Genomic DNA, 24,889 nt, shown 5'->3' with positions numbered 1-24,889 from the left:
AAGAGAGATCATATTTCTCCTATTTTAGCTTCCCTTCATTGGCTCCCTGTTAAATCCAGAATACAATTTAAAATGATCCTCCTCACATATAAAGCCCTTAATGATTTAGCTCCATCATACATCAGAGATCTGATTGTTCAATATGTTCCTAACAGAGCACTTCGTTCTCAGACTGTTGTTTTACTGGTTGTTTCTACAGTCTCTAGAAGTAGAATGGGAGGCAGGGCTTTTGTTATCAGGCTCCTCTCTTGTGGAACCAGCTCCCGGTTCTGGTCAATGAGGCAGACACCCTGTCTACTTTTAAGGCTAGGTTTAAAACTTTCCCTTTTGATGAAGATTATAGTTAGAGTGCCTTAGGTTATCCTGACCTATCTCTGTAGTTATGCTGCTATAAGTTTAGGCTGCTCGAGGACATAATAACTTTCCCTCACTCTGCTACATTCTCCTACTACTCTCCAATTTTGCAGTATTAGCTACTGGCTGAGATTTTGGTGCGACTAACTGGATGCGCTCTCTTTTATACTCTGGACTTGAAAACTGGCACAGAGCTTATCTGCCTATTCATGTTTCTCTCCTAGATTAAGCCACTAAAGGAGCTACTTTTATCAACTTTTTACTTTTATTTAACATAGAAGAACTCCTGGGTCAGTGCATCAGTGTTCTTTTTGTGTCTCTGCTCTTTTCTCTCAAACTCCCACTCACACTCAGCCTGGTTCTGCTGGTGGCTTCTTCCTGTTAAAAGGGAGTTTTCCTCTCCACTGTCGCTACATGCTCATCCAGGAGGAGTGAATGCTGTAAGTCACTGATTAAATGTAATCTGCTGGGTTTGCTTAGATAGATAACTTTGAATCAGTTTAAATAATAACCTGAATTTGACTGCATTGTTTGATAACTAGAATCAATCTGTAAATGTATGTACTTGACTTTGAATTCATCTGTAGGATTGTATTGAATTAATGTTTTCTGTAAAATGCCTTGAGATGATATTGTAGTGAATTGTTGCTACATAAAGAAACTGAACAGAATTGAATAGCGGCATGAAACTGCAGTTTGGATGTGCTGGAACTTGTCGGTTCATCGACAAAGGAAACCAAAGCATGTTTGTGAGCTATACCTGAAAATGTAATGTGGACTAGAGGAGGTAGCAAAACTCAATGAATGCTTTTCCTAGTTTTTTGCTCTGGTTTGGTATCTGTTTTTGAATAAGCTGAAAACAAGAAAGTCACACTCCCATTAATTCTGCCACATACCTGCAACTGTCTACTTTCCACATTTGCTTGGTAAGGCTCTTACCAAGCAGCATTTTAGTGTTGCACCCACACCAGCCCCATGCAGAATCCTTTTATTAGTATTGTTATAATTTCCCTCAGAATGTGTTTTACAGCACCTTAAACCCAAACTAAAAAAAAAATTAGTTTGCACAGAAATCAGTAAAGACCTTTTCTTGAGGCGACTAGTCTTACTTGGTAGCTTCGGTCAGATTTTGGCTGCTGCAACCTCTTGACCAAGAGTTAAATTTTAGCTACGCTCTTTACAATGTAGCGTTGGTAAGAAAGCTGGCAACGATTGATCGGATGGAACAAACCCCATCTCATCAAAGCAGAAAACAAAAAACAAAACAAAAAAACACATAAACAAACATGGGGAGGGGATAAAATGTTCAATGTTTCAAATATAAATTGACAAACTTAATAGAACTTAAATTAGTTGCCTTATGTGATGTCATGAGAGGCATGAGTGTGTGAAAGCATGTGCTTTGGGGAAAATATTTTATCTTGATTAAATCATGCTTTACAAGAAAACAGAAAAACAAATAGAACATTTACTACAGCATATTTTTAGACAGGTGGTAAGTAAGCTTCATGAGCATCATGGCAAACCTGTTGGGTTATGAAGTCAAAGCTTTTAAGAGACCATTAAATTTGTTCAATAAGTCCCCATAAAAGACCAACATGCAAAGCATTAAAAATAACAAAATGCCTGAGCTCTAGAGCAAGATACTGTTTCCTTTGTATGTGTGATACTGCCATGCTAAAGAGATTTATTTTTGGGGTGTGGTAGGGATTTATTTCCTTAACTCTGTTATTATAAACTGTTTTAATGTTCCTTCGTTTATCCAATTGAACAAAATTGTGCAAGTCCATGTTTTGATATCTAGAAAAGCCTGGAAGAAACACTAATATGAAATCATTCACAAAAGCCATTAAATAACAAATACATTTATATAAGTCTGATATAATTTCTTTATTTCTTATTCATTAATTTCAGTGGATTACGTTTTTTCTGATTCAGTTTTCTGCAGGAGGAATGTTAGGGGGGGGGGATATTTTTAAATAAATTTGATACGTTTGTGAGTAATACTTTTTATGTGAGCCCACTTGCCCAATACACAGAATGCCAATTGATAAACGTTTGAACAACACTGACACCTTGCGGACAAAAAGCAGCAGCAAAGCAAGAAACCTCAATCAGTTCAGTCTCTGAGGACAGATGCAGCAAAACACAAAGGAAAGTGGTTTCTTCCTAAAAGATCAATGGCTCGGAGTTTCTTTCAGCTGCTGCCTTCTTGACTCTGAAGTCATTTTAAATAAACTGTTTAACCAACCTATAGCTAAACCTCCAAGCTCCAGACATGCTTCCTTCAAGATAAAATGTCTTATTTCAGGGAGTACCCAAGTAGAAGTCCCATCACAACAGGTAAAAAAAAACATTTTAGAAATGACAAATATCTCTTTGCAATAGAGGAAAAGAGAATTCATAAACTGGTGCATTTTGAGCCCTTTGTGTATCATTTAAAAGTTTATTTTTCACAATAATTCAATGTGACTTTCTGCTAAAGAGGGAGAGAGAAAGATGCATGGATATACAGGGGTTGGGCAATGAAACTGAAACACCTGTCATTTTATTGTGGGAGGTTTCATGGCTAAATTGGACCAGCCTGGTAGCCAGTCTTCATTGATTGCACATTGCACCAGTAAGAGCAGAGTGTGAAGGTTCAATTAGCAGGGTAAGAGCACAGTTTTGCTCAAAATATTGAAATGCACACATTATGGGTGACATACCAGAGTTCAAAAGAGGACAAATTGTTGGGGCACGTCTTGCTGGCGCATCTGACACCAAGACAGCAAGTCTTTGTGATGTATCAAGAGCCACGGTATCCAGGGTAATGTCAGCATACCACCAAGAAGGACGAACCACATCCAACAGGATTAACTGTGGACGCAACAGGAAGCTGTCTGAAAGGGATGTTCGGGTGCTAACCCGGATTGTATCCAAAAAACATAAAACCACGGCTACCCAAATCACGGCAGAATTAAATGTGCACCTCAACTCTCCTGTTTGCACCAGAACTGTCCGTCTGGAGCTCCACAGGGTCAATATACACGACCGGGCTGCTATAGCCAAACCTTTTGTCACTCATGCCAATGCCAAACGTCGGTTTCAATGGTGCAAGGAGCGCAAATCTTGGGCTGTGGACAATGTGAAACATGTATTGTTCTCTGATGAGTCCACCTTTACTGTTTTCCCCACATCCAGGAGAGTTACGGTGTGGAGAAGCTCCAAAGAAGCGTACCACCCAGACGGTTGCATGCCCAGAGTGAAGCATGGGGGTGGATCAGTGATGGTTTGGGCTGCCATATCATGGCATTCCCTTGGCCCAATACTTGTGCTAGATGGGCGCGTCACTGCCAAGGACTACCGAACCATTCTTGAGGACCATGTGCATCCAATGGTTCAAACATTGTATCCTGAAGGTGGTGCCGTGTATCAGGATGACAATGCACCAATACACACAGCAAGACTGGTGAAAGATTGGTTTGATGAACATGAAAGTGAAGTTGAACATCTCCCATGGCCTGCACAGTCACCAGATCTAAATATTATTGAGCCACTTTGGGGTGTTTTGGAGGAGCGAGTCAGGAAACGTTTTCCTCCACCAGTATCACGTAGTGACCTGGCCACTATCCTGCAAGAAGAATGGCTTAAAATCCCTCTGACCACTGTGCAGGACTTGTATATGTCATTCCCAAGACGAATTGACGCTGTATTGGCCGCAAAAGGAGGCCCTACATCATACTAATAAATTATTGTGGTCTAAAACCAGGTGTTTCAGTTTCACTGTCCAACCCTTGTATTTCTAGTGTTTATTTTAGCTTATACGGACAATTATGGTTTACAGGAAATGAAACCCTAAATTCAGTCCCTATAATTAAAATATTCCTTAAGACCAATAAATGTTTTAGGAATATTCTAATTTATTGAGAAAACATTTAACAGTAAAACTCTTTCCAGTGTTGTGTGAAAACTCTACTAAAGAGATTATTTTTTTAAACACACCATCAGAGTTGATGAAATTCAGATATAAAAGACTATTCTTATTAAGCAGAACGTTTTAAACCAAGGTTCAGTTATCTGCTTCAGATAGATTGTTGAATATGGACACTGCTAAATTAAGAGGCATGTACTGGGTTGTGGAAAATAATGTCCCATTTTCATGCTCCCATTAATTACAGCAAGTCATCTGGCACCTGCTATGAGACTTCTGCTTATATTTTGGATGTTTAAGAGTTTAATATATCCACTTCCGGCACAAAGCGTCACACTAAATGAAGACAGAGAGCAAGCGTAGCTTTTACAGTTTTTATTGTTGCTGGAGGCTCTAATACAATATGAATCATAAGCTTTACAAAAAAACAAAAAAAGAACAAAACAAAAGATTCCCCTCCAAAATGGAAACAAATGTTTCCTTTGGGACGAAGACAAACTAACCCCCAACAAAAACCAGTAGATGAAACGAGAGAGAAGAGCTGAATAGAGGGGAAGTAACTGTCATTCTCTGTGTGCATGTTTGGGGCGGGGTGTTGTGGCGAGGGTGATTATAACAGTCCATCCCCATGCTCCCACACAGGCTCACATGCATGCAGAAAGAGTAAAACAAAGTGTAGAAACCTGGTTGTGCAAAAAGAAAGGCCGCCCTCATGTTTACATCCCTTGGAAGGCTGATAGATATATATGGACAGTTATAATTCTATACAAATATATCAGGGGGAAGAGTCGTAGACAAAATAGGTGCAGGAGATAAATCCGATGAGTGTAATGATACCACCGCCAGGCCTACAGCAACTACAGCTCAGTCTGTGTCTGTATCCAGAGTCGCTCCTGTTGTTTTGTTTTTTGTTTTTAAACCAGGGATAATTACTACAAGGATCCTCACACTGCAGGATTATCATTAACCGTGATAATACTATCATAACATGGGAGAAAACGTGAGACTGAATGGCTTAATGGCAGATGAAATACATAGAGACAGGGGGAAAAAAACCCATAAAAAGCAAAGCATTTTTTCCTTTTTGCTTTCAACAAATAAAAGAGTGCAGCACTGAAACGGATATGGAGGGAGAGACGAAAAGAAATGGAGAAAAGACACCAGAGATGAGGTGGAGAGAGGGTGAGTAGAGGAGAACCAACAGTAGCTTCTCTAGCCATTATGTTTGCGTTTGAGCGCCTCCATTAAGTCGACCTTCAGAGCCTCCTTCTGCATCTTGTCACCCTGGCTCTGAACACTCCTGTGCAGAAGGGAAGAAAGAAGAGTGTCAGTGTTTGCATCTAAGCATAAGGAGAGACTGGAGTTCCTCCACTAAGATGGACATGCCCAGTCTGTGAGTTTAGTGGGGAAAAAGCTACTCATCCAAAGGGAGAATTGTGATATAGTTGGCCAGAGATTTGCATACAGTCCTAATAGGCATGAGCATCATTATATTTTGGCGTTAATATCAGTTATTTTATCCGTTTTCACGGGCTTGAAGGATGACACCATCTTCATCGAATTTTAAACCTGGCAATTGGGTTCACAAGTTTGAATTTTTTGTTATTTCTTTCATGCAGCATCAAAACTTTATACATACACCCCCTCTAAAACAGAGTAGAATAGGCCTCAGCAGGTTGCACCTCAAACACATGCCCTTTGTAGCAAAGCTAGATGGGTGTTTCTGCCAGACAATGATGGGCAAACACACCTCAAAACTAGTTTTGGAATGAATGAAGCGGGGTAATGTTAGACTTTATTGGAAGCAATGAGCTCAACTCTACTGAAAATTTACTGACAAAAAAAAAGCTGGGTCTGAAAACAAACTAGTGTATTCACACCAGGAAAGTCATTTGGTCCACTTGTTTGGTCCGGACCAAAAGCGAACTTAATTTTTTTCATTTGGTGCGGTTTGTTTTCACATTGTACTTTTTGCAAGTGAACTATTACTTGTAAACAAAGTCACGCGGGTGACGATCATTGTTCCCATTGGACAGAAATGACGGGGGCGGGACAGAACACAGACCTGGAAATGTAGGAAAACATCTGTAGACGTGCTGCGTGCAGCATCTCTGTTCTGCATATTTGTGTCGTTATTAAAACTGCAATTTTGCTACCGGCTACGGTGGCTTTTTATGTCCAAAGAGTCGTACGCTTTTTGTAGTTGGTTCGGATCGGGGCTGGTTTGTATTCAGACCATAAGCGAACCACACCAGAATCCGTTTGGAAGCGGACAGAGACCACCTCAAAAAGTGGGTCTCAGTCCGGTTGTTTGGTCCGGATCAGTGTTCGCTTGAGTGTATTCACACCTGCACAAAAGGTCCGGACCAAGAGGGGAAACGAACTCTGGTCCGTTTAAAGCGGACCAAAAGTGGCAAGTGTGAATACACCCAAGATTTCTGCCAAAACGAGTGATTTGAAAATTATTTCAGCAAATGTAAGAAACCCGATGGTGGAAACAGGAAGTGTGTGGTCGAGTTACAACCTGCTAAGAAACATTTCAACAAATACTAGTGGAGGTGTATGCAAGTATTTGAGCCCGTATGTAAAGTTTTGATCCTATGTGGATTAGAGAAAAACTAGGGCTGCAGGATATCAGAAAAAAACATGTAATTGCTATACTTTCCTGAATATTGTGATGCCATTGATAAATAAGATAATGTCCCCATTATAGATATAATATGTAATATAGATTTAGCATCACAAATATACATGAAAGTTCATCCAACAGGCCAGCTGTTTAATTAATTGCCTGCAGAGTTTGCATGCAGGGTGGCTGAAACATAACCTCCAACCAAATAAAGCATCCAAGCCGTCCTTTCAGATTGCAATATTGCAAACATTTACATCACAGTGATTCGATATATTGTGCAGCTCTAGAGAAAGTACACATCATTAAAACTTGTGCATCAAATTCTTGCTTTTTTAAAAATGCAATAAAGACGTTTGCTGCAGGCTGTAAAAAGAACGGTTAAATGCACCAAGTAAAGCTGACAATGAACATGAAGATAACAGAGTAACTGTAAACTTGTGACCACAAACAAACAATACCGTGAGTGTTACACTGTTAGGGTTAGAAGTCATGTAAAATTTGACCTTCCTACACCGTTACTCAACTGAAAGTTCTCTGTCGTGATTCACGATTTCAACTTCCTCAGAGGTCAGGTTTGTTTTGTTTCAGACAAGATTCTTCTGTGACCAAATGCACAGCTTTATTAGGACAACAAACTGATAAACCAGAGCAATTTATTTAAATACACCAACGTGGTTAGTGTGTTGCCAAGATCATCTGTTAGACGAAGGTGAGCAAACATTCACAACATGCCTCTCAAAGTTTCCAGGTCTTAAATGCTGAACGCTTGGCATGCAAATCTGTTCTAATGGCACCAATGCTACAGAGAGAAAAAAAATGGCTGCATATTTATTTAAAGACATTTTCTTTCAATTTTCCATCAAAAATGGACATGAAGGGTTCTGATTTTTGCAGCCTATTGTTTCTCTGCTCTTTATTCCCAAATGTCCAAGAGGTCTGTCAAATAAACAGTTTCCTAATGCTGCGTTTATACAGGTGTGACTTCACCTCACGCTGCAAGTTGAGTCAAAACATCAAACAATAATTTTCACACAGAAACACTTATCCATGCCAGTGTGTACCTCTGACCCTAGTCAATGAAGATCTGACGCTGAGTGAGGACCTGTGACAGCTCCCTCTGGAGCTGCCGGTACTTTTGATTATCGGGCAAAGACTCGATAGATCTGGAGCACAGAGGAGAGGCAGCAGGAGATGAAAGGTGGTACATGAGAAATATGGTTTTAAAGCTAGAAAACAGGTCTGGTGCGAGAGATGAGGGAGGCAGGAAACGGGAAATATTGCAGACGAGGAAATAAAATATCAGAAATAAACACAAAGATGGAAAATGAAGCACGTTCAGCAGCTCAGAGGTAAACTCACTGACGGGCGATGCAATAAGTGGACCAGAGCTGCTGACGGCAGGAGCTGTAAAAATGGTTTTAAAGTTATTAAGACAACTCATACGACGTACCTTAGGCCGTTAACAATATCCTTGGTCTTCCCAAAGTAGATTTCATTCAGTGTGGAACGAATCTTGTTCTCCATATCCTGGAACAACAACAACAATCATTACTATTTTTGTTGTTTTCATTTATATACAACAGCTTTACTGTGGAAATGTGGCAAAAGTGTAGCATAGAATAAATGTCCTTGTGGCAAAGTTTTTCATCAAAAGATAATTTACAATCTGACCCCGATCAGCATCAGAGTTCCTAAATAAACTCATCTATTGATCTCCAGCGTTATTGGACTGTCTGCCATGGTCAGCTGGACCCTCTGAGAGCTATGTGACCATGTGTGGCAGTTTTTAAAGCTCATGGCCTATTTTTGTTTGTACAGCTTATAAAACCGTATAACAGGCTATGCACGTTTTGGTAATACAAATTTTCCAGAAAAATCTAAATGTAATTTGGTTAATTTACTGTACAGCTGTGTCAGGCTCACAGTTAGAGAGCTCTGCATCATAAACACATGGAATGATGTATTTTATTTATAAAGTCTGTCCCCCCTCGCATTTCCTTGCTCTTTAATCTCATGTAGACAAACATTTTTGCCTCTGTTTCAAATTCAGATGATCATACACATAAAACACCACATTTTTTAAAGCTGGATAGATGCAGAGTTTGAAAGTAATTGGTTATGCTGACTTCAACAAGGCGGCCGATGTTCGCAATGTGAGGCGAGGACTCTCCAACCGTCTCGTCTTTCTCCATCTGTTAAAAGGTTTAAAAAGAAAGAGGTGTACACATCAACTAGATGAATAAATAGTGTCAACATTCAAACTGCCAGCAGTACACCTCCCCTGAGAGCGGTGCTGTACCTGTCTTGTAAGGCTTCCACCCAGGTTCATGGTGCCAGAACCGGTCTTGGTTGTCTGGAGCCACAGCATGACGGTGGAGGTGAGTTTGTAGTGAGCAGTGCGACCGCTAGACTTCTCCTGCAAGCAAGATAAATAGCCCATTATAAGCATGACTAACCCTCCTTCTAAAGATTATTAACTGCCAACTGCTCTCTAAGCAACGTTTGAGTTTAACAGGATAATAGGAAACCATAAAATTCAGCTTTCAATCTGTTGAAAATAGCAATACCCATATCAGTTGTTTCCTTTTCTGTCTCTTCTGTCACAATAATGCATTCACCCATCTGAGCTTGAGCATCTTAGCCACTATTATTTAAATCACATGTGAACATATATGCAACTTAAAGACAAAATATGATTTCAGTGTTCAGAGCATGAGAGCAAGGGTAGAAGCGCAAAGAAGCACAAAAAATGTTTCTTAATGGGTTGATAAATATTTAAAGATTTAAAATCAGTCACAGAAAGGTCTTGATAAAACTGATGTTTGTGCAGTTATTTGGTCATCTTTTTTAAATGATTTAACTGTTAGTAGATGGAAAATATACTTCCTCAACCTCACAAAACCAGGTTAACTGACTAAATACATACTATATAAATAAACAAGAAGACAGAGATTCAAAATGTTGATGACAGCATCATCTCACCTGCACTTCCACCACATGAATGGAGTCCCAGCATCCTTTAATCTTCTTGGATCCATCTCCGGCCTTTTTAATGAGAATGACTCCTGCAAAGCCATGATCCAAGTCCCAGAGGTACACGGAGGACACCCCACCCTCAAAGTACCTGAACATTAAAGGGAGATAATGCAGTGGTCACAAGGGGGTAGCACCGACCTATATTTAGAAACCTCCCATCTGACACTCACAGGTCTCTGTACTGATCAAAGGCGTTGTTAGCTTCCACTTCGAGTTTCCTCAACCGAGCTGAAGGCATTGCACCATCTTCAATGGGAGGTTCATACTTATTACTCCATGGAGATCTGATGAATGAGAGATTATAATAGTTTAGTGACAAGATAGATATGGATCTACACCACAAGAGCAGAATACCTAGAATATACCTTTTAACACCAAATCAAAGAAGAGACTACAAATGAGTATAAAGGCTTATAGATAAATGTACAACAGTACTGGAAAAAGAAAACATTCCAAAGAATCTTGTGAATTGGGGAGCTGTTAGGAGCAGTAAGAACAGAAGGCTGCTATGCAAAGAAAAATCCAGGCTACTTTTAACCACGCTAATGTAGCTGCTGGTACGCGGCTTTGCTCTGCTGTAACAGGAAAAGGAACATTGGTCTTGCAGTGAAACTTGGTGTAAAAACATGAAACACTGTTGGGCTGCTGCATCAACAGTGATGAGGTGCGGTGGTTCACTCTAGTACTGTTGCAAACAAAAGGGGAACTACTTTCTTTTATGTTCCTGTTAAATTTGAAGGCAGCAAAATGCAGCACAGAGAGGGATGAATTCAACTGAACTGGATAATTTTTATTTGTTTTTATTTGTAGTGGGTTTAATATGTGCCAAAATAGGTCTTCATAAAAAAAAATAAGATGTATTCTGGTTTATTAATCATAAAAAAAAACCTCTTCTGCACTTAGATACTTGGTTTTACGATTATTACAGTTTTACCTCCCAGCACTCAGGCTTTTTCAATGTGATCACAAATAACCAATAAATATGTAAATACATGCTTGGGTTTTAGAAAATAAATAGGTCTGAACAAAGGCTTCACGATATATGAAATACATAGTCATTGCAATATTAGTGTATGCAAAATTAAGATGACGAAGCAGCAAGAGTCATGAATTCACTATTTGCATGCTAGTGCAATACTCAGGCTGCTGGATGGGGAAGAAGAGAATATAAACTGTATCTTGATTCAGAGACATACACCATGTAGGGAACATTCAGAATATAATAACATTGCATTGGCTAAGTATCAGACTAAATAAGAACCTAAAATGAAATATGAAAACTAAAATATTTGTACAAAATATGATATTTTTCTCCTCCATTTTGATTCAAGAGGCAACAAAAACAATGGAATAAAATCACAGAGTGTTGGAAGCACAGATGCAAAACAGGAGAGAGGAAATGGATATTGTCAGAGCAAAATCTGTTGATAATATTGCCATATTGCATAATTTTGGGCACGCTGCTGGTTGGTTGACTGAAGGAAGGCAACTACAGTTTTCCCTTGCTTACAAAAAAAGACACATTTGTCTTGTCTGAAATATCTATAGTTGCAAAAAAATGCAAACATTTGTGGTAAGGGAGCTAAAGGTGAACATATTCCTTTTATTAAGGTTGTTTGCGAACCACAAGCGGCCACTGTGGCACTTTATCACCGTTTCTTTTTTCTACAGAGTATCTAAAATGCTGCCAGGCAAATAATTTAAAACTGGCAAAGCTGTGGGTCTTCTTCAGTGCTTTTGTAACGAGGCATCAACCAACACAACGAGCAACCGGATCAGGCTCTGGTAACAATGCTGCATAACAGGAAGTACTGTCCTTCTAACTTCAAAATAAGAGTCTAAAGCACAGATTCAAACAATAGTATGTAACACCACTCTGAGGCCCCACAGTGAGAATCCTTTTCCTGTTTGTAAATGAAATTACTTCCAGTTAGCACACAGAGGAAAACCTATCCAAACACTTTTCCGGTTAACACCTGCACCCAGGCGTAGAGGAAGGCCTGAGAATGGAGCCTGCAGCAGATACTTCTCATTACAACAGAGTTTCAGGCTTAAATCACTCTCCTTCATATCAGGGGTGTAAAATACTCTCCCGCTGCATCCTGGCAGCAATTGAACAGCGCCAGGCAAGAATAACTTCCCACTGACAACAAATATTGTGGCGTTGCAATATTGCGAGATCTTGTCACACCCATACGAGATCATGCGTTGGATGCATTTTCCATCTGGGGTCATTTACTGAAATTGTTCCTTCGATCTTGATATACTGCACCTGTAGGAGTCGCCGTCTCGATTGTAATCACAGAGCAGGTAGTCTTTTCCCACCACTTTGTCACGGGCGATCTTCAGGGGCTGGTCCACTGAGGAGAGGAGGTCCTCACACAGACTGGGTACCTACACCCAAACACAGACAACAGCTCTAATTAAAACAATATTTAGTAAACTAAACATCTGAATTCCTCAGGGATCTGATCAAATGCATACGGTGTGATCCGAGAGTAAACCCGGGACAGAAGGTGAGAATACGGTACTGATAGCAGCTTTAAAGCATTTTCCCAGGGAAGAGGAAGAACACACTTTAAAGCAAGACTGATCCGGGTATTTGATACTTTCAAACTTTAATCCATCACATTCCAGCTTCACCCAATACCCAGATTACTTAGAATAAAATATAATTGGGAAATATAATATCTAAAGGATAAAGGGGTACAAATTAGTTCCCACAGACTGACATGGAGTCGCCCCCGCCCCCCCTCTTCACGCTCCTGCATCAGAGCACAGACACAAAGGCAGCCCTGTTATCCTGAAAAAGCCCCCATACCCACAAACAGACACACTCACACAAACGCACCTGGCAGCCCAGACGGGCCAAGAGTACAGAAACGAGTCTGAACTGGGTATATAGTGGAAGATAAAGAAATGGAGGATCAGAGAGGAAAATATAAGAGAAGAGGGATAATAAGGAAAGGGAGAAGTGATTTAAGCTGGCAAGGTAAAGTTTCAGCTGTGGCAGAGCCAAGAAGAAGTTGGCAGCGGAGGTGACTGACAGCTGTGATAATGATCACTAATAACCGGACATAGTGGTCGCTAGGTATGAAAAGAGCAGGTGTCCATGGGGAGACGGGTCAGAGGTGAGAGAGAGGGGAGGGGGGAATGGGTGGGGGGTTCAGACTAGAATAGAACGAATGAAGCTGGAAAAATGGAGGAAAAGTTATTTGATTCATGTCTAATTTAAGTTAGTTTTGAAGACTGAGGTTAAACTTTTGTTAAGTTCTAAAAAGAAAATCTAAAAACAAATTTATTTTGCAGGTGAAATCTTTATACTGGGCTATTTTACTTTGTGCACAAGGAATACAGTTAATTACTGCTACATTAGATGCTAAAGTTAAACCAATCCTAGAGAGATCATGTTAGAGGGCAGAAATGGTCATTCTTGCATAATATAAATACAATAAAAGAAAAAAGAAAGTAACTGACCAGGTCAATGAGGTCACTGAGGTTCTTCTCGATCTGCTGAGGAGGCAGACGCCTCATCAAGTCCAGAGCACAGTCCAACTGTTGATCGTTCTGGAACACAAAGACAACACATGAAACACTTTGTTTAATCTGAATCTGGTACACGGTTCTGAGATTCAACAAGAAAACAATGACCTAGCAAACATGTTTTCTTACAAAATGTGATCTTGACATTTAATCAAAGAATCACTTTGTTTGCATAAAAATGTACAACTTTACTTTCAACATTATCCCAGAAAATACATGACCTAAAGTTAATTACAGGATTAGCAGGAATGATTTGTACAAAATACAGCATTTCTACAAGGCAGTAAAATGTCATGTTAAAATAATAAATATCAGTCATGTAGAAAGCCTTCCCCACGTCTATGATTTCAAACATTAGAGAATAGGATAGTAATGATGCATTCAGCTAATGTGAAATGCATAACATAGGATATTACTTTATATTTAAGCAATATCTGTCAGATTCTCCAGCCTTTCCTTGTCACAAATACAGGATTAATAAGCCACAAACTGTTTTAATGAGTAATTAACAATAATGTCCTGATTTAACCAGTCAATATATTGCTGTTTTTAAGCTTTTTAATGCATAGAGGATGCTCTAGATGTCTAGAGCTTTAGATGTTGTTCTGCGTTCTTTTATGGAAAAGTCATCAGTGAACTCTTGGGAGTAATTTTGGTAGGCCGGACACTCGTGGGAAGGGTCATCACTCTTCCATGTGTTCTCCAGTAGTAGACAACGCCTAGCTTTCTAACCCTTCCAGGCGGAGATGGTTTTGCTTCTCATCTGTTCTTAAATTTCTTCAGATCAGAGCATGGAGTGTTGTTTTTTGAGATCCTGTAGAATACCAAGAATATATGCCATTTATGATGGGGCCATCGTTGGGTCCAGCGCCGTCAACCAATAGCATCAGTGAAACAGCTGAGCCAAAGGGTCAGACATTGCTCAAACAGGCACTTTCTCGAGGCACTGCATGCAAGTGGCGAAGCGACATTATGAGTGCAGAAACAATCCACCTATGCAAGGACAAGGTCCCACTACAGGCAGTAGGGAGAGACGGGTCCAGAGCAAAGATTTAAACGCCGGATGACAGGTATGTCTTACCAGGGCGAATATTAATCCCCATCGACATTTAGAACGTTTATTTGTAATACGTTTTATTTGTGACGTTTAAATACTGTCACACCTTGCCTTCACGTATAACAGTGTAAACTGATATTAAGCTTGTGTCTTACTTGAGCAATACTTGCAACACTTGAATATGGAAACACAAAGTATTTTAGGTTAATTTATAGTGTTAATAGAACCATCTTAAAATATTTTGTTTTGAAAAGGAAGCAGTGTTAAAGTTTGCATATCTCTTTTTATTTCTATTTGTAATATGTTGCGGTTTGCACAGTAAAAATTATTTACATTCTGCAATTTCATACTGACTCATTTATAAATTGTGCAATTTTATAGGACAAAGTAATTGATACTTTGATTACACCCTTGATTTAAAGCCTTGTACTCCTGATGGTAAAACAAGTCACAAACATATATAAAAGCCCAGTCATGGGAAAAAAATTAAAATTAGTAAATGGATTAAAAAAAATACCGTGATAGAGCGTGAAACCGCCAGCATCTTTAAAAGAAAAAAAAAAAAAAGACTGATACAAATTTTTTGTCATACCGCCCAGCACTAAGCATTCATAGTATTTTAAATCTTAATATCATACACCCCCCAGACCATCCTGCCCTGGGTGGTGAGCCACATTGTCCATACGAACAACTGCTACTCTATATGACATTTAATATTGCTAAATGTCATTCCACATTACCCCACATTACCCCCCTGTGCATTTCGGGTGTTCAGCATACACATAAATACAACCTCAGATCATAAGCACATGAATTATTACCCTGTCTACACAAACTAACCCAAAATGCAGAAGTAGTGTCGACCTGCGCTACTTCCACAGGCAGTAACACTGAACAGCAGCAAGCTACTGCCAACCTAAACGACACAACTAATCACAACCACAGGTGTGAGAATTTCTATAAAGCAGGAGCTTAGATTTAGCAGCAGCATTCATGTGTGTGATACATGATGCCAATAAGGAAACGCAATTGCAGCAGTAACCACTCAGACACTGTTGTTGCAGCAAGGTTACAATGATCCTTTACAAGGGAATCAGATCCATTATTTTGGTGCAGGACGGAAATCGTCAGACGATATTAAAAGAATCCGTCAATCTTCTCAGGAGTGGATGTCCCAGGAAGTGCACACCATGGTTAGGAATGTTGTGTGGTAAAAGATTAGGATCATTACAAAACCAGTAGAAAAAGACAACAAGTAAGGCTGAGAACATCTGAACAAACCAGCTCAGATACTCATTATACAAAAGGTTATTTAAAGGTTATATACAATGTAATTATACAATTACAATATATATAATCATTTTGTCTTCCTGCAAATATAAAAGCAACTCTCCTGGTTATAATTCAGTTTTGTTTTTTTCGTCAATGTGTCCCGTCTTGGCATTTTAGGCGTACCCTGTGGAGAACCTGGTTGCCTACAAGTGCCAGGGCAGATATGCTCTAGGAAAAGGATACCTCAAGTCGAAATCCTAGTTGCATGATTGACTTTGTTATATCGGGACTGGAGCCACATTGATGCAATAGTAACCTGTCCTTATATGGCCTTCAACCATTAGGATTATCTGTGCATGAGTGTGTTTGTGTGTGCAAAGGTGGGTGGGTGAGCATTTACGTAGAAACAAATGTGTTTCTGTAGAGTGAGTGTATGTTGGCGTGTTTGTCACCTGGACTTGCACAGTTGTTAGAGTGACATTTAAAGCCACATAAATCATCTTTAGATAAACCGTTGCAGTTCTCCGTTTAATTATTGGTTCAATCTGTTAGCTACAGTAATAAAAACAAGGCATGTAATAGTTAGTATTGCAACATTCTGTACAATAGCTGCACAAGATGAAGGAAATCTTTATGCCTTTGCAAGGAAACTGTCACTGGCACTGAGGGATGTAACAGACTCCACATTTAAAACGTTCAGACTGAGGAGCCTCATGATTTACCATGTGAGCATTTGGTAAAGGACAAAGGGAACAGAAAAAATGCCAAAGTTTACAAAATATAAATCATCACACAGCTTTCATGTCAATATCCAAGTAAGCTAAATTAGAGCAAAAATAGTCTAGTAGATGTTTAAGCATTTGTAGTATTTGGCAGGGATGTTAGTGCAGTCACGTCGAGACAAAACCACAGTAATTCAGAAATGCACAAAGAAATCGGTTCTTTACCAGAATCAAATTTTTAGCTTGACTGGTCAGTAGGAAGCTATAAATCTGGGCCCATATTCACAAATATTCTCCTTTCAGAGAGCTCCTATTTTAGCCTAAAATTTCCTGGCAAGGAATCCCAGCTAAACAGTGATTCTGCATTTTACTGTGTCCTCCTTCTTGTATAAAGAGGTTTGATTTGGTAAAACGACCAAAACAAACCAGAGAACAAAAGGTGAAGAAAACCAAGCTGGACAGAGGAGCAAACCCTGCTGGTGGAGAAGAAGAGAGGAGTGGTGAAAGGTACAAACAAACAGACATTCCCGAACAGATCAGTGTGTCGTTCCCTCTGCTTTCAGCACCAGCCTGTAATGTGAGCAGCTCTGGTTCCTGCTGCGATCAGAAGCTAGAGAGGAGATAGCAGCACACCAGAGAACTTCTCCACAGATGGGGAGTGTTGTAGATGACCATTAGGCTAATGGTGCCTTCAGACTGAATGCGATTTGAGTGCCAGGGACGTCTGGTTTTCATGCAAAGTCTATGGTGGACGCGCATGTCGGGGCGTTGAGAGGTCCTGTGGCGCGTTTCACACATCTGGCGCGTCGCGGCAACCAATCAGAGAAGCTCAGCTTTGTGATGTGGTGATGCATTTTATCATGGGACCATTTTACTATTTACAAATCATAAACCATGCCTGAAGGCTGAGAGAAAAGAAAAAGGCCACAGCAGCTTTCTGAATTACACGCAGGCAGAGCGTTGTATTTAACAACATCCTAAATGAGCTGATCACACATAAAATCAGCTGTTCAGATGCACAAACTTTTCCCCTAAAACAAAACCACCATGGAACAGAGTGTATGGATTGGAAATTTCTTGACAGTCCTTAAGCAAACCACCGTTTGCAGGAGGAGGGAGCAGGCAGAGAGCAGGTGCCCGTAATCAGACTGCCTGCATTGGGTCAAACGGGAGGAAAACCCGTTGAATCCAGGGAGCACGAATATCCAATATCCAGCCTAAAACTAACCTCACTGTGGTCGAAAGTCCCTAGTTTTTTGCAATTTAAGTCCTTTTCCTTATTGCCTCGGCCAACTTTGAACAAATCCAGACAGCAGCGTCTCTCCACTCTGCGTATATATTCCGAGTTTTTCCAATTTTTGTCAAATTTTTATTTTTGAAAGCATTTTACAGTCTGTAAATATTTAAATAATTCTGTACCATATTGCTTGTAATTTTGTTCACTTTTTATTCATGGTTATTTATTATTGTTTCTATATTTATTTATCCTACCTATTATTACCTTACTAGAGGTGCACCTTTAACCTGACCTGCTGCAGAAACTATTTAATTTCCCCCCAGGGGGATGATATATTTTATCTTATCTGTATATTAATTGTATGATAGTTATAGACGTTTATGTGCTCATTTACTCGACTATTAAGGAGGTGGATCCCTGCACGATCTAGTAAGTAGCTCTCTTATTAAGTCGCTGTTAATCGTTGTATGAAGAATATCTCTCCATTCTCCCAGTCTTTCCGTCATCTTCTCTGCTTCAGACACTCTTAAGCTAACGAAAAGTCCTCCTCACTACTCTTAACATCTCCTCACACTCCTAGGACCTAAGATGATTCGTGAATAACTTATCTGACTGAGGGAAAAAGATTTTTCTTAGAATGACATCACTAGGAACTACTTTAAGTCTTAGGACTCTCTGTGAATACGGGCCCTGATTGTATAACCAAGGCACGCAGACAAGAACGATTTCCAGTGTGGAGGTTCTTACTGCAAGAGAAAGACAAAGTTATACATTTTCATTATGAAATGTCAAGTCTGCCATAAAATGTTCTTTCTTTAATTTAATTTTTATTGTGTTTCTTATATCTTATGTTAAAGCGATTCTTATAAAAATAACAATTTGTATGTGCAGGTCAACGCTTTACAACCAGTGAAGATGGGAAGTCAACGACGAGCTTCTGATCGAGGCACCTCCAGTTTACATGGAGAATATCAGAGATCCCAGAGATCCACAACTTTGGCCCTCAGGCCCCACGTCCTGCATGTTTTAGGCGTTTCCCTGCTGCCACCCACCTGACTTAAATTAACAGGTGATGAACAGGCTTCTGCAGAACTTGATATGATGCTGAAAAGGTAATGCAAGTGTCTGAATCAATTGTGCTGGAGCAGAGGCAAATCTAAAACATCCAGGACAGTGGGCCCCGAGGACAAAGGGTTGGGGACCACTGCATTGAACAGCAGCCAAAGGTCAAACACAAAAACCGGTTCTCATAAAATACAAGTAGTTTAACCAAAACCACACTTTTTGTTGCAAGTAAACGTGAACCAGAGACGCATGATCTCTGCTGATTGTTTGTTTAGTTAGAAGGCTGAATAAGATACTGTATAAATCATCTGGAAAGATAATATATAACTTAATAGCTGACTGTTTTGGAAGACTTTTCTTAAATTTGTGAAACAAAAAAAAAAGCTACAAAAGTTATATTAAACCATTACAGCTAAAGCATTGCAGGTTATAGTTAAAGAATGACTTTTTATTGTGTCGGTTTTGCATAAGGTTATCAGTTCACGTGAGAAAGGGCATGTGCTGTGGAAACCTTAGCCTCTCTGCTGGCCGGGTATTTACCACGAGCCACAACGTAAATTAAGCTGCTGAGGGCCTACTGACGGGGTGTGGCTACATCATATTAAACACGTTCAACAAACTCATCTGGATGCGTAAATGCAAATATTAACCCGAAGTTCATCACCTTTCCTCTACTTATTAAATTGAGTTTTGAAACTTAATGGGCAACTAATAAGATCATCAAAGCTATTTGGCATACATGTTAGGAAGTTATAAAATCCCACTGATAAAGCATTTCTTTTACTGGAAATCCTCTCGTTATCTTCTGGTTGATGTGGAAGAAAAATCGCGGTGGTGTTGCATCGAAAGGTGTTAAAACAGGCTGCTTCTTGCTACTTTCCTTGCCACTATACCATGTCCTGATAGCAGGAACATAGGGGGCAGGTAACGCACTGGACTATGAACTAAAGCCAGTCTCTGAGTAAAAAAACTACATGTTAAGCAGCAAACATCCAATACTGCATTGACAAAAAGAATATTGACTACTGTGCAAAACTTTAAAACCACCAATAATTTCTTAATGTGTCCTTGAACTTAGTCTTTTTTTCTAATCCTTTAAAAGTGGGTTGATCAACAGTTTGCCTGGCTTTCTGAAGGTCTGTCAAGGTTTTTCCATTAAAACTGATTTTCTTCCCAGTTTCTGTTCAGTTCTTCAATCAAACTGTAATTCTGGAGCACCTTTCATGCAGACAAGTATAACGCCAGTGCTCTACGGGAGGTTAGAAAACTGATAGAACAATAAAAAAAATGCACAAAAAAGATAACTAAATCAAACTATTTAAATCGTTTGGGGAACAGTTGTGCAGTTTAGCGAGCCAATTGAAAAAACAACAATTCTGAAATAATACAATCAGATAATATATTATTTGTAAAATCTGTTAGTTGGGTCTTGCACACAACCATGTTAGTATATTAGGCAGAATTTGAGAATAAAAGATAAAACTTTATAAACAGCATATGCAAGTCAGGCCTTTAAAAAAAAACTTAAGTTTAGGATCTAGTTGTCTGAATGATATGTAGTGCCTTAAATAAAAAGCCAGATTGAAAGGAGTTTAAAAAAAAGCAGCTATAGATAATTTAAAGACCTGAAAGCAAAACAAACAAATTATGGATGACAAATATTTGCACAGAAGTGTATGCGTAAATTGTCCATTGGTTTTGAACAGTTTAAAGTAGCCAACACAAACTTTTTTTACCTTCTGAATATCTGATGGCCTTTATCTACTGCAGCAGCATCAAGATATGAGAAATGTAAAAAGGCAAGCAAATAAGTTACAGCTGAATGAAGAAGATATTAGTGAGAGGTACAAAGCACGCACCAGATGAAGGACTAAACTACTTAGTCACCCCCCCGGGGAAGATTTCTCTCCCTGAACATACAGTGAGCAGGTCATGAGATCGCAGGCCAGAGCAGACTAGCCTCAGCGTCAAACTGTGGGGAATGGGTGGGAGGATGTACTTAAAACTGGAACAACAGAGCGACAAAACTAGCTTTTTAGATAACTCTTACAGGTTTACAATCTGTTCGACAAATATTTTCATCTGGGTGTTATCACACACTGGTATCAAAGCTCAGTAACCCTGACTCAGACTGGAAGAAAATTCACCTTTTTCAAAATGGTCCCTCCACTATTGATGTGAAATTTATAAACTTCACTTTGTCTTGAAGCAACAGAAACTGTCACATGTGAAGAATAGGATCCAGAAAAGTAGACAACTATAAAACTTTGCATTAGTCATTCAAAGGTTTGAGGGATGCCATCAATGATCACTATTACACGAGTTTATTTCACCTTTTGTACTTGTACTCAATCTCCTGGACCCAAAGTGTCAAAGGCTAACAAAGCTGATCCAACAAAGGCCTCCATGATGGCATATTCTCAGTGTATAAATACTTTCCTTAAGGCTAAACCTGAATACAACAGGTTCCCAACACAATGCCTCTCCACTAAAGTCATATTCTGCCCATCTTCTCTAAAATCTCCTTTACCTAAAGAGTCAGCTTGCTTCACACAACACCTGCATCCCTCAGTACTGCATTTACAAGAGCTGCTGTCCTGGTGTAAACACTGATCAACCGCCCCAAAGGTCAAGGCGGAGCAGGACGGATGAGGTGAGACCAAGGAGAGGGGGAGAAACACCATCTGCTCTTCCCCTCTCAAGCACAGCAAGGTTTCGTTTACATGGATATACAAAAGATGTGCTACTTTTGTTTAAAGCAAAAGCTGATGGGTGTTGCATGAAGGTTTTGGAAGGGCAAAAAAGCTAAATAATTACAGCAGATCAGTGTCAAATTCAGACTTTCACTAAAACACAATTACCTACATTTATTTCATGGAGGGTTTTACAGGAAACTAACTGAGCCTCAGTTGGTAAAAATAATGAAATGACACCAAATCAAAAAAGGTCCAGCATGTCGACTCGCAAATGGAAACCTTTTTACATATCACTGAGATGAAACAAACCAAAGTACTGTGCATGAATTTGTAAATGGTCTATTTAAAGTTCTACCTGGCAGGTTAGAAAAAAAAAAAAGCACTCTACGCTCTTTATAAAAACCCAAAATGACAGCAGAGCACCGGTGGATGAAAATTATAAATGTCTTTTATATTGGGAAATCCAAGATGGACCAGGTTTCTCTTAGTGTGTGGGTAAACTTTGTTTAAAACAAATATGCACACAATAAATCCAAATATTGCATAAAATAAAGTTTTCAGAAAATACACTTTTGAAGTAAATGTAAAAGTTGAACATTCAAGTATGGTCATAAAAATACTTCTCTACAAAATAAAAATAACTGATACACAATAGTTTAAGTGCATGGGTACTAAATGATTCGTTTATGGTATGAAATTGTCCAAATTGGCCTGGCCGATAATTTCTGATTTTCTTTCAGGGTTGTCCTGCAAATTTTGACCGATTAAAATTTCTTTCCCCCAAAGATTATGATATATAAAACTAGAGAAACATATGTACCACAGGTTCATTAATATATGTAGTAGTTTTGAATCTCACAGAAAATTGAGGAATCACAGAATTATCACAGTTTATACATTTAAGCATATGTCCCTAAGCTTTGATTTATATTAAAGAAATAGAATCCAAAAGTAAATGCTGTTCACTGGATTAATTGACAGAAAATGCTGCGACTTACTAGTTTTGATCCATTTATGAATGAGTAGACAAAAAATACATCTAATTTTTCAGCACTGAACTGCCTCTATCAGAGACAGTCATGTGAAAATTAACCAATTGTAATCTCTAGATGACTTTTGCATCTTTACATGTTTACAAACGAAAAACTGCTACTAGTTTAAATTTACCATTTTATTTAGCCTGTAATTTGTTGTTAGCCTTTGTTAGATGTTTCCTTTGCTTAGTTACTGAATAGATGTTGGTAAGTAGATTAATAATACATGTAATTGATTCTTCTTATAATTTCAACTGAATTTTGCTTGAATCTTTGCGCTGATTCTAAATAAATCCTAAATCCTGAGAAATATCCAGAGACCTCTTCTTTCTGCAATACAGATCACTCAATGGAAAGTTCAACAATTCATCCTTCAGGATGATTTTAATAGACTGTGAAACAGATTGGTTTATATGCATTAACCTGGTTAACATAACTGTATTTTAAATATCTTAGTTAACTTCTGACCTAATGTTTATATAATTTAATGCAATCAGACTCTCATAATATTGTGCCTTGCTCTGAAAAGATGTCTATTTATGCATTCCCAGTTGGCCGTGAATATTAATTTGGTAAAGTTAAAGCAACATCAATAAACCCGCCTAAACTTAGGAAAAATACAAAAAGAAGCGATTGATTGGGGACATGCTTTAAAATGAGTGGTATTTCTAAAAAGAAACATGCAGTTACGATAAACCTCCAAAGACAGGAAAGTCTAGCAGAGACCTGCCAGCTTGTCATGGTTAAGAAAAGGAGGAGCAGGCAATTTTATTTTAGATGCAGGCAAACCGACGCTCGGCTATTTAAGTCTGCGTTGAGGGCTGGAGGGTTGTATGCGAGCTATATTAGGAAACCATCGCTGTCGTTGACAAAGTTGTGTCAAATCCAAAACATCCTGTGCTAACTCTGTGCCTGTGGGGCATGTAGCCTGGCTGCTAGCAGGGGGCTAACTAGCAGGAAGAAACAGAAGCTAGATTAGCCACAAGCTAATTGATCCTTATCAGTAACAGTTCAGATGTCTCAGTGGGTTATGCTCTCCGAACCTCCCAGGTTCCCTCCCAGGTTCCCAGCCAGTACTTCAAGCAGTTCGGAGAGCTTCGCAGCTTCCCAACCAGAAGCCTATCACCCCTTCCTCGCAGCGTTAGCACGGCCCTTACCATGTCTGCGACGGTCTCTGCGGGGAACAATTTCACCAACGGCTGTACACCTTTATCTTCGCTGTGGATATACACCTGGCTCCACTCGACCTTTATTCTTTACGTTTTATTTGTTTTAGTTCCCCCCCTGTGGAAGATGTTTTATTCGCCTCTCCCTCACTGAACCCAGCCCTGTCAGCGAAATTCACTTCCTCAACCGGGCTACAGGAAGGAGGCTGCGGTGAGAAAACACCAGGCCTCGCTTCTACCTCCGGGTCACTCGGAGCTCTGTGCGCAGCAGCCAATAGCAAAGGAGCAAGAAATGCATTGCCAAGTATGGAAAGAGAGCCGCTGAGCAACAATTATACGCACACGGAGGACGACAGACACGTTTACTTTACACAAAGTTAGGGCAAAACAGCGATCAGAGTATGTTTACACTGGGAACAAAAAAGTCATTGGATGCATTTCTGTAAAAATGTTCCACCTAAAACAATCCAGAAACCTTGGTTCTGATAATACTGAAGTACAGTACTAAAGTGGCATAAAGATAGCTGGACCAGTCTGAAATGAAACAAAACAGAACTGATGAAAGCAGATAATATAGAGCAGCTGTGTTTTGTTTTCAAAAATTATCCTAGTTGGAAAAAAAAAATCCAGAATTCTTGCTTGAACGGTCCAGTAATGACTGCCATCAGTGAAAACACAATGTTACCTGCTGCAAAAACCTTTTTTTTGTTACATGTTTGCAAGCCTAATCACCGAGCTTAATGGTTAAATCAAGCTCATTTTCATCATCTTCAGAGACATTCTTTTATTGCCGCACGGTCTTTCTTATTAGTAACTCGAATACAGAGGTACTGTATCAAAGTGTAACAGGTCATGCTGACCACCTGACATTTTTCTTCAATAAAAACAAATTGGACACAGTATCTGCTGATGTCAGAGCTGTCTTTAAGTTTTGGTTTATGCTTTCTGGCCTTTTTGCGTTATTGACAGATAACTGGTTGACCTTCTGCATATTTAACCCCAAGGCTAAGCTTAGACCACTTTTAAACCCCACAGTTTTACTTGGTCTAAATCTACATAAAATATGCTGGTCCAAACCAGGGCTACATATATACATAACAGTGACCGATGTCTAAATGAGGTCTACATGTAGCTTAAGCATTGAAATAAGTGGGGTACCTTA

General features: G+C 39.3%; 1 protein-coding gene across 3 annotated transcripts; it reads right to left on the bottom strand.

The window, feature by feature from the left end:
* Positions 1-4,627: 4,627 nt before the first annotated feature.
* capzb (capping actin protein of muscle Z-line subunit beta) lies at positions 4,628-23,965 on the bottom strand. Of its 3 annotated transcripts, none has more exons than XM_047348512.1 (10): positions 23,719-23,965; positions 13,413-13,502; positions 12,208-12,329; positions 10,106-10,219; positions 9,882-10,023; positions 9,199-9,315; positions 9,026-9,091; positions 8,350-8,426; positions 7,961-8,062; positions 4,628-5,567 (listed from the first exon to the last, which is right to left on the bottom strand). In XM_047348512.1, the coding sequence occupies exons 1-9, from the start codon at positions 23,719-23,721 to the stop codon at positions 7,969-7,971; spliced, it is 825 nt and encodes a 274-aa protein (XP_047204468.1). In that variant the 5' UTR covers positions 23,722-23,965; the 3' UTR covers positions 4,628-5,567; positions 7,961-7,968. The 3 variants fall into 3 exon arrangements, with proteins under 3 accessions (XP_047204468.1, XP_047204470.1, XP_047204471.1); XM_047348514.1 differs by having other exon boundaries at positions 7,968-8,062; XM_047348515.1 differs by lacking the exon at positions 7,961-8,062 and having other exon boundaries at positions 23,719-23,961.
* Between the last annotated feature and the right edge of the window lie 924 nt (positions 23,966-24,889).

Source organism: Girardinichthys multiradiatus, chromosome 20 (assembly GCF_021462225.1).
Source record: "Girardinichthys multiradiatus isolate DD_20200921_A chromosome 20, DD_fGirMul_XY1, whole genome shotgun sequence".
Classification (NCBI taxonomy): domain Eukaryota; kingdom Metazoa; phylum Chordata; class Actinopteri; order Cyprinodontiformes; family Goodeidae; genus Girardinichthys; species Girardinichthys multiradiatus.
Note: the sequence above shows the minus strand (reverse complement) of the source record. Positions and strands in the feature narration are given on the sequence as shown.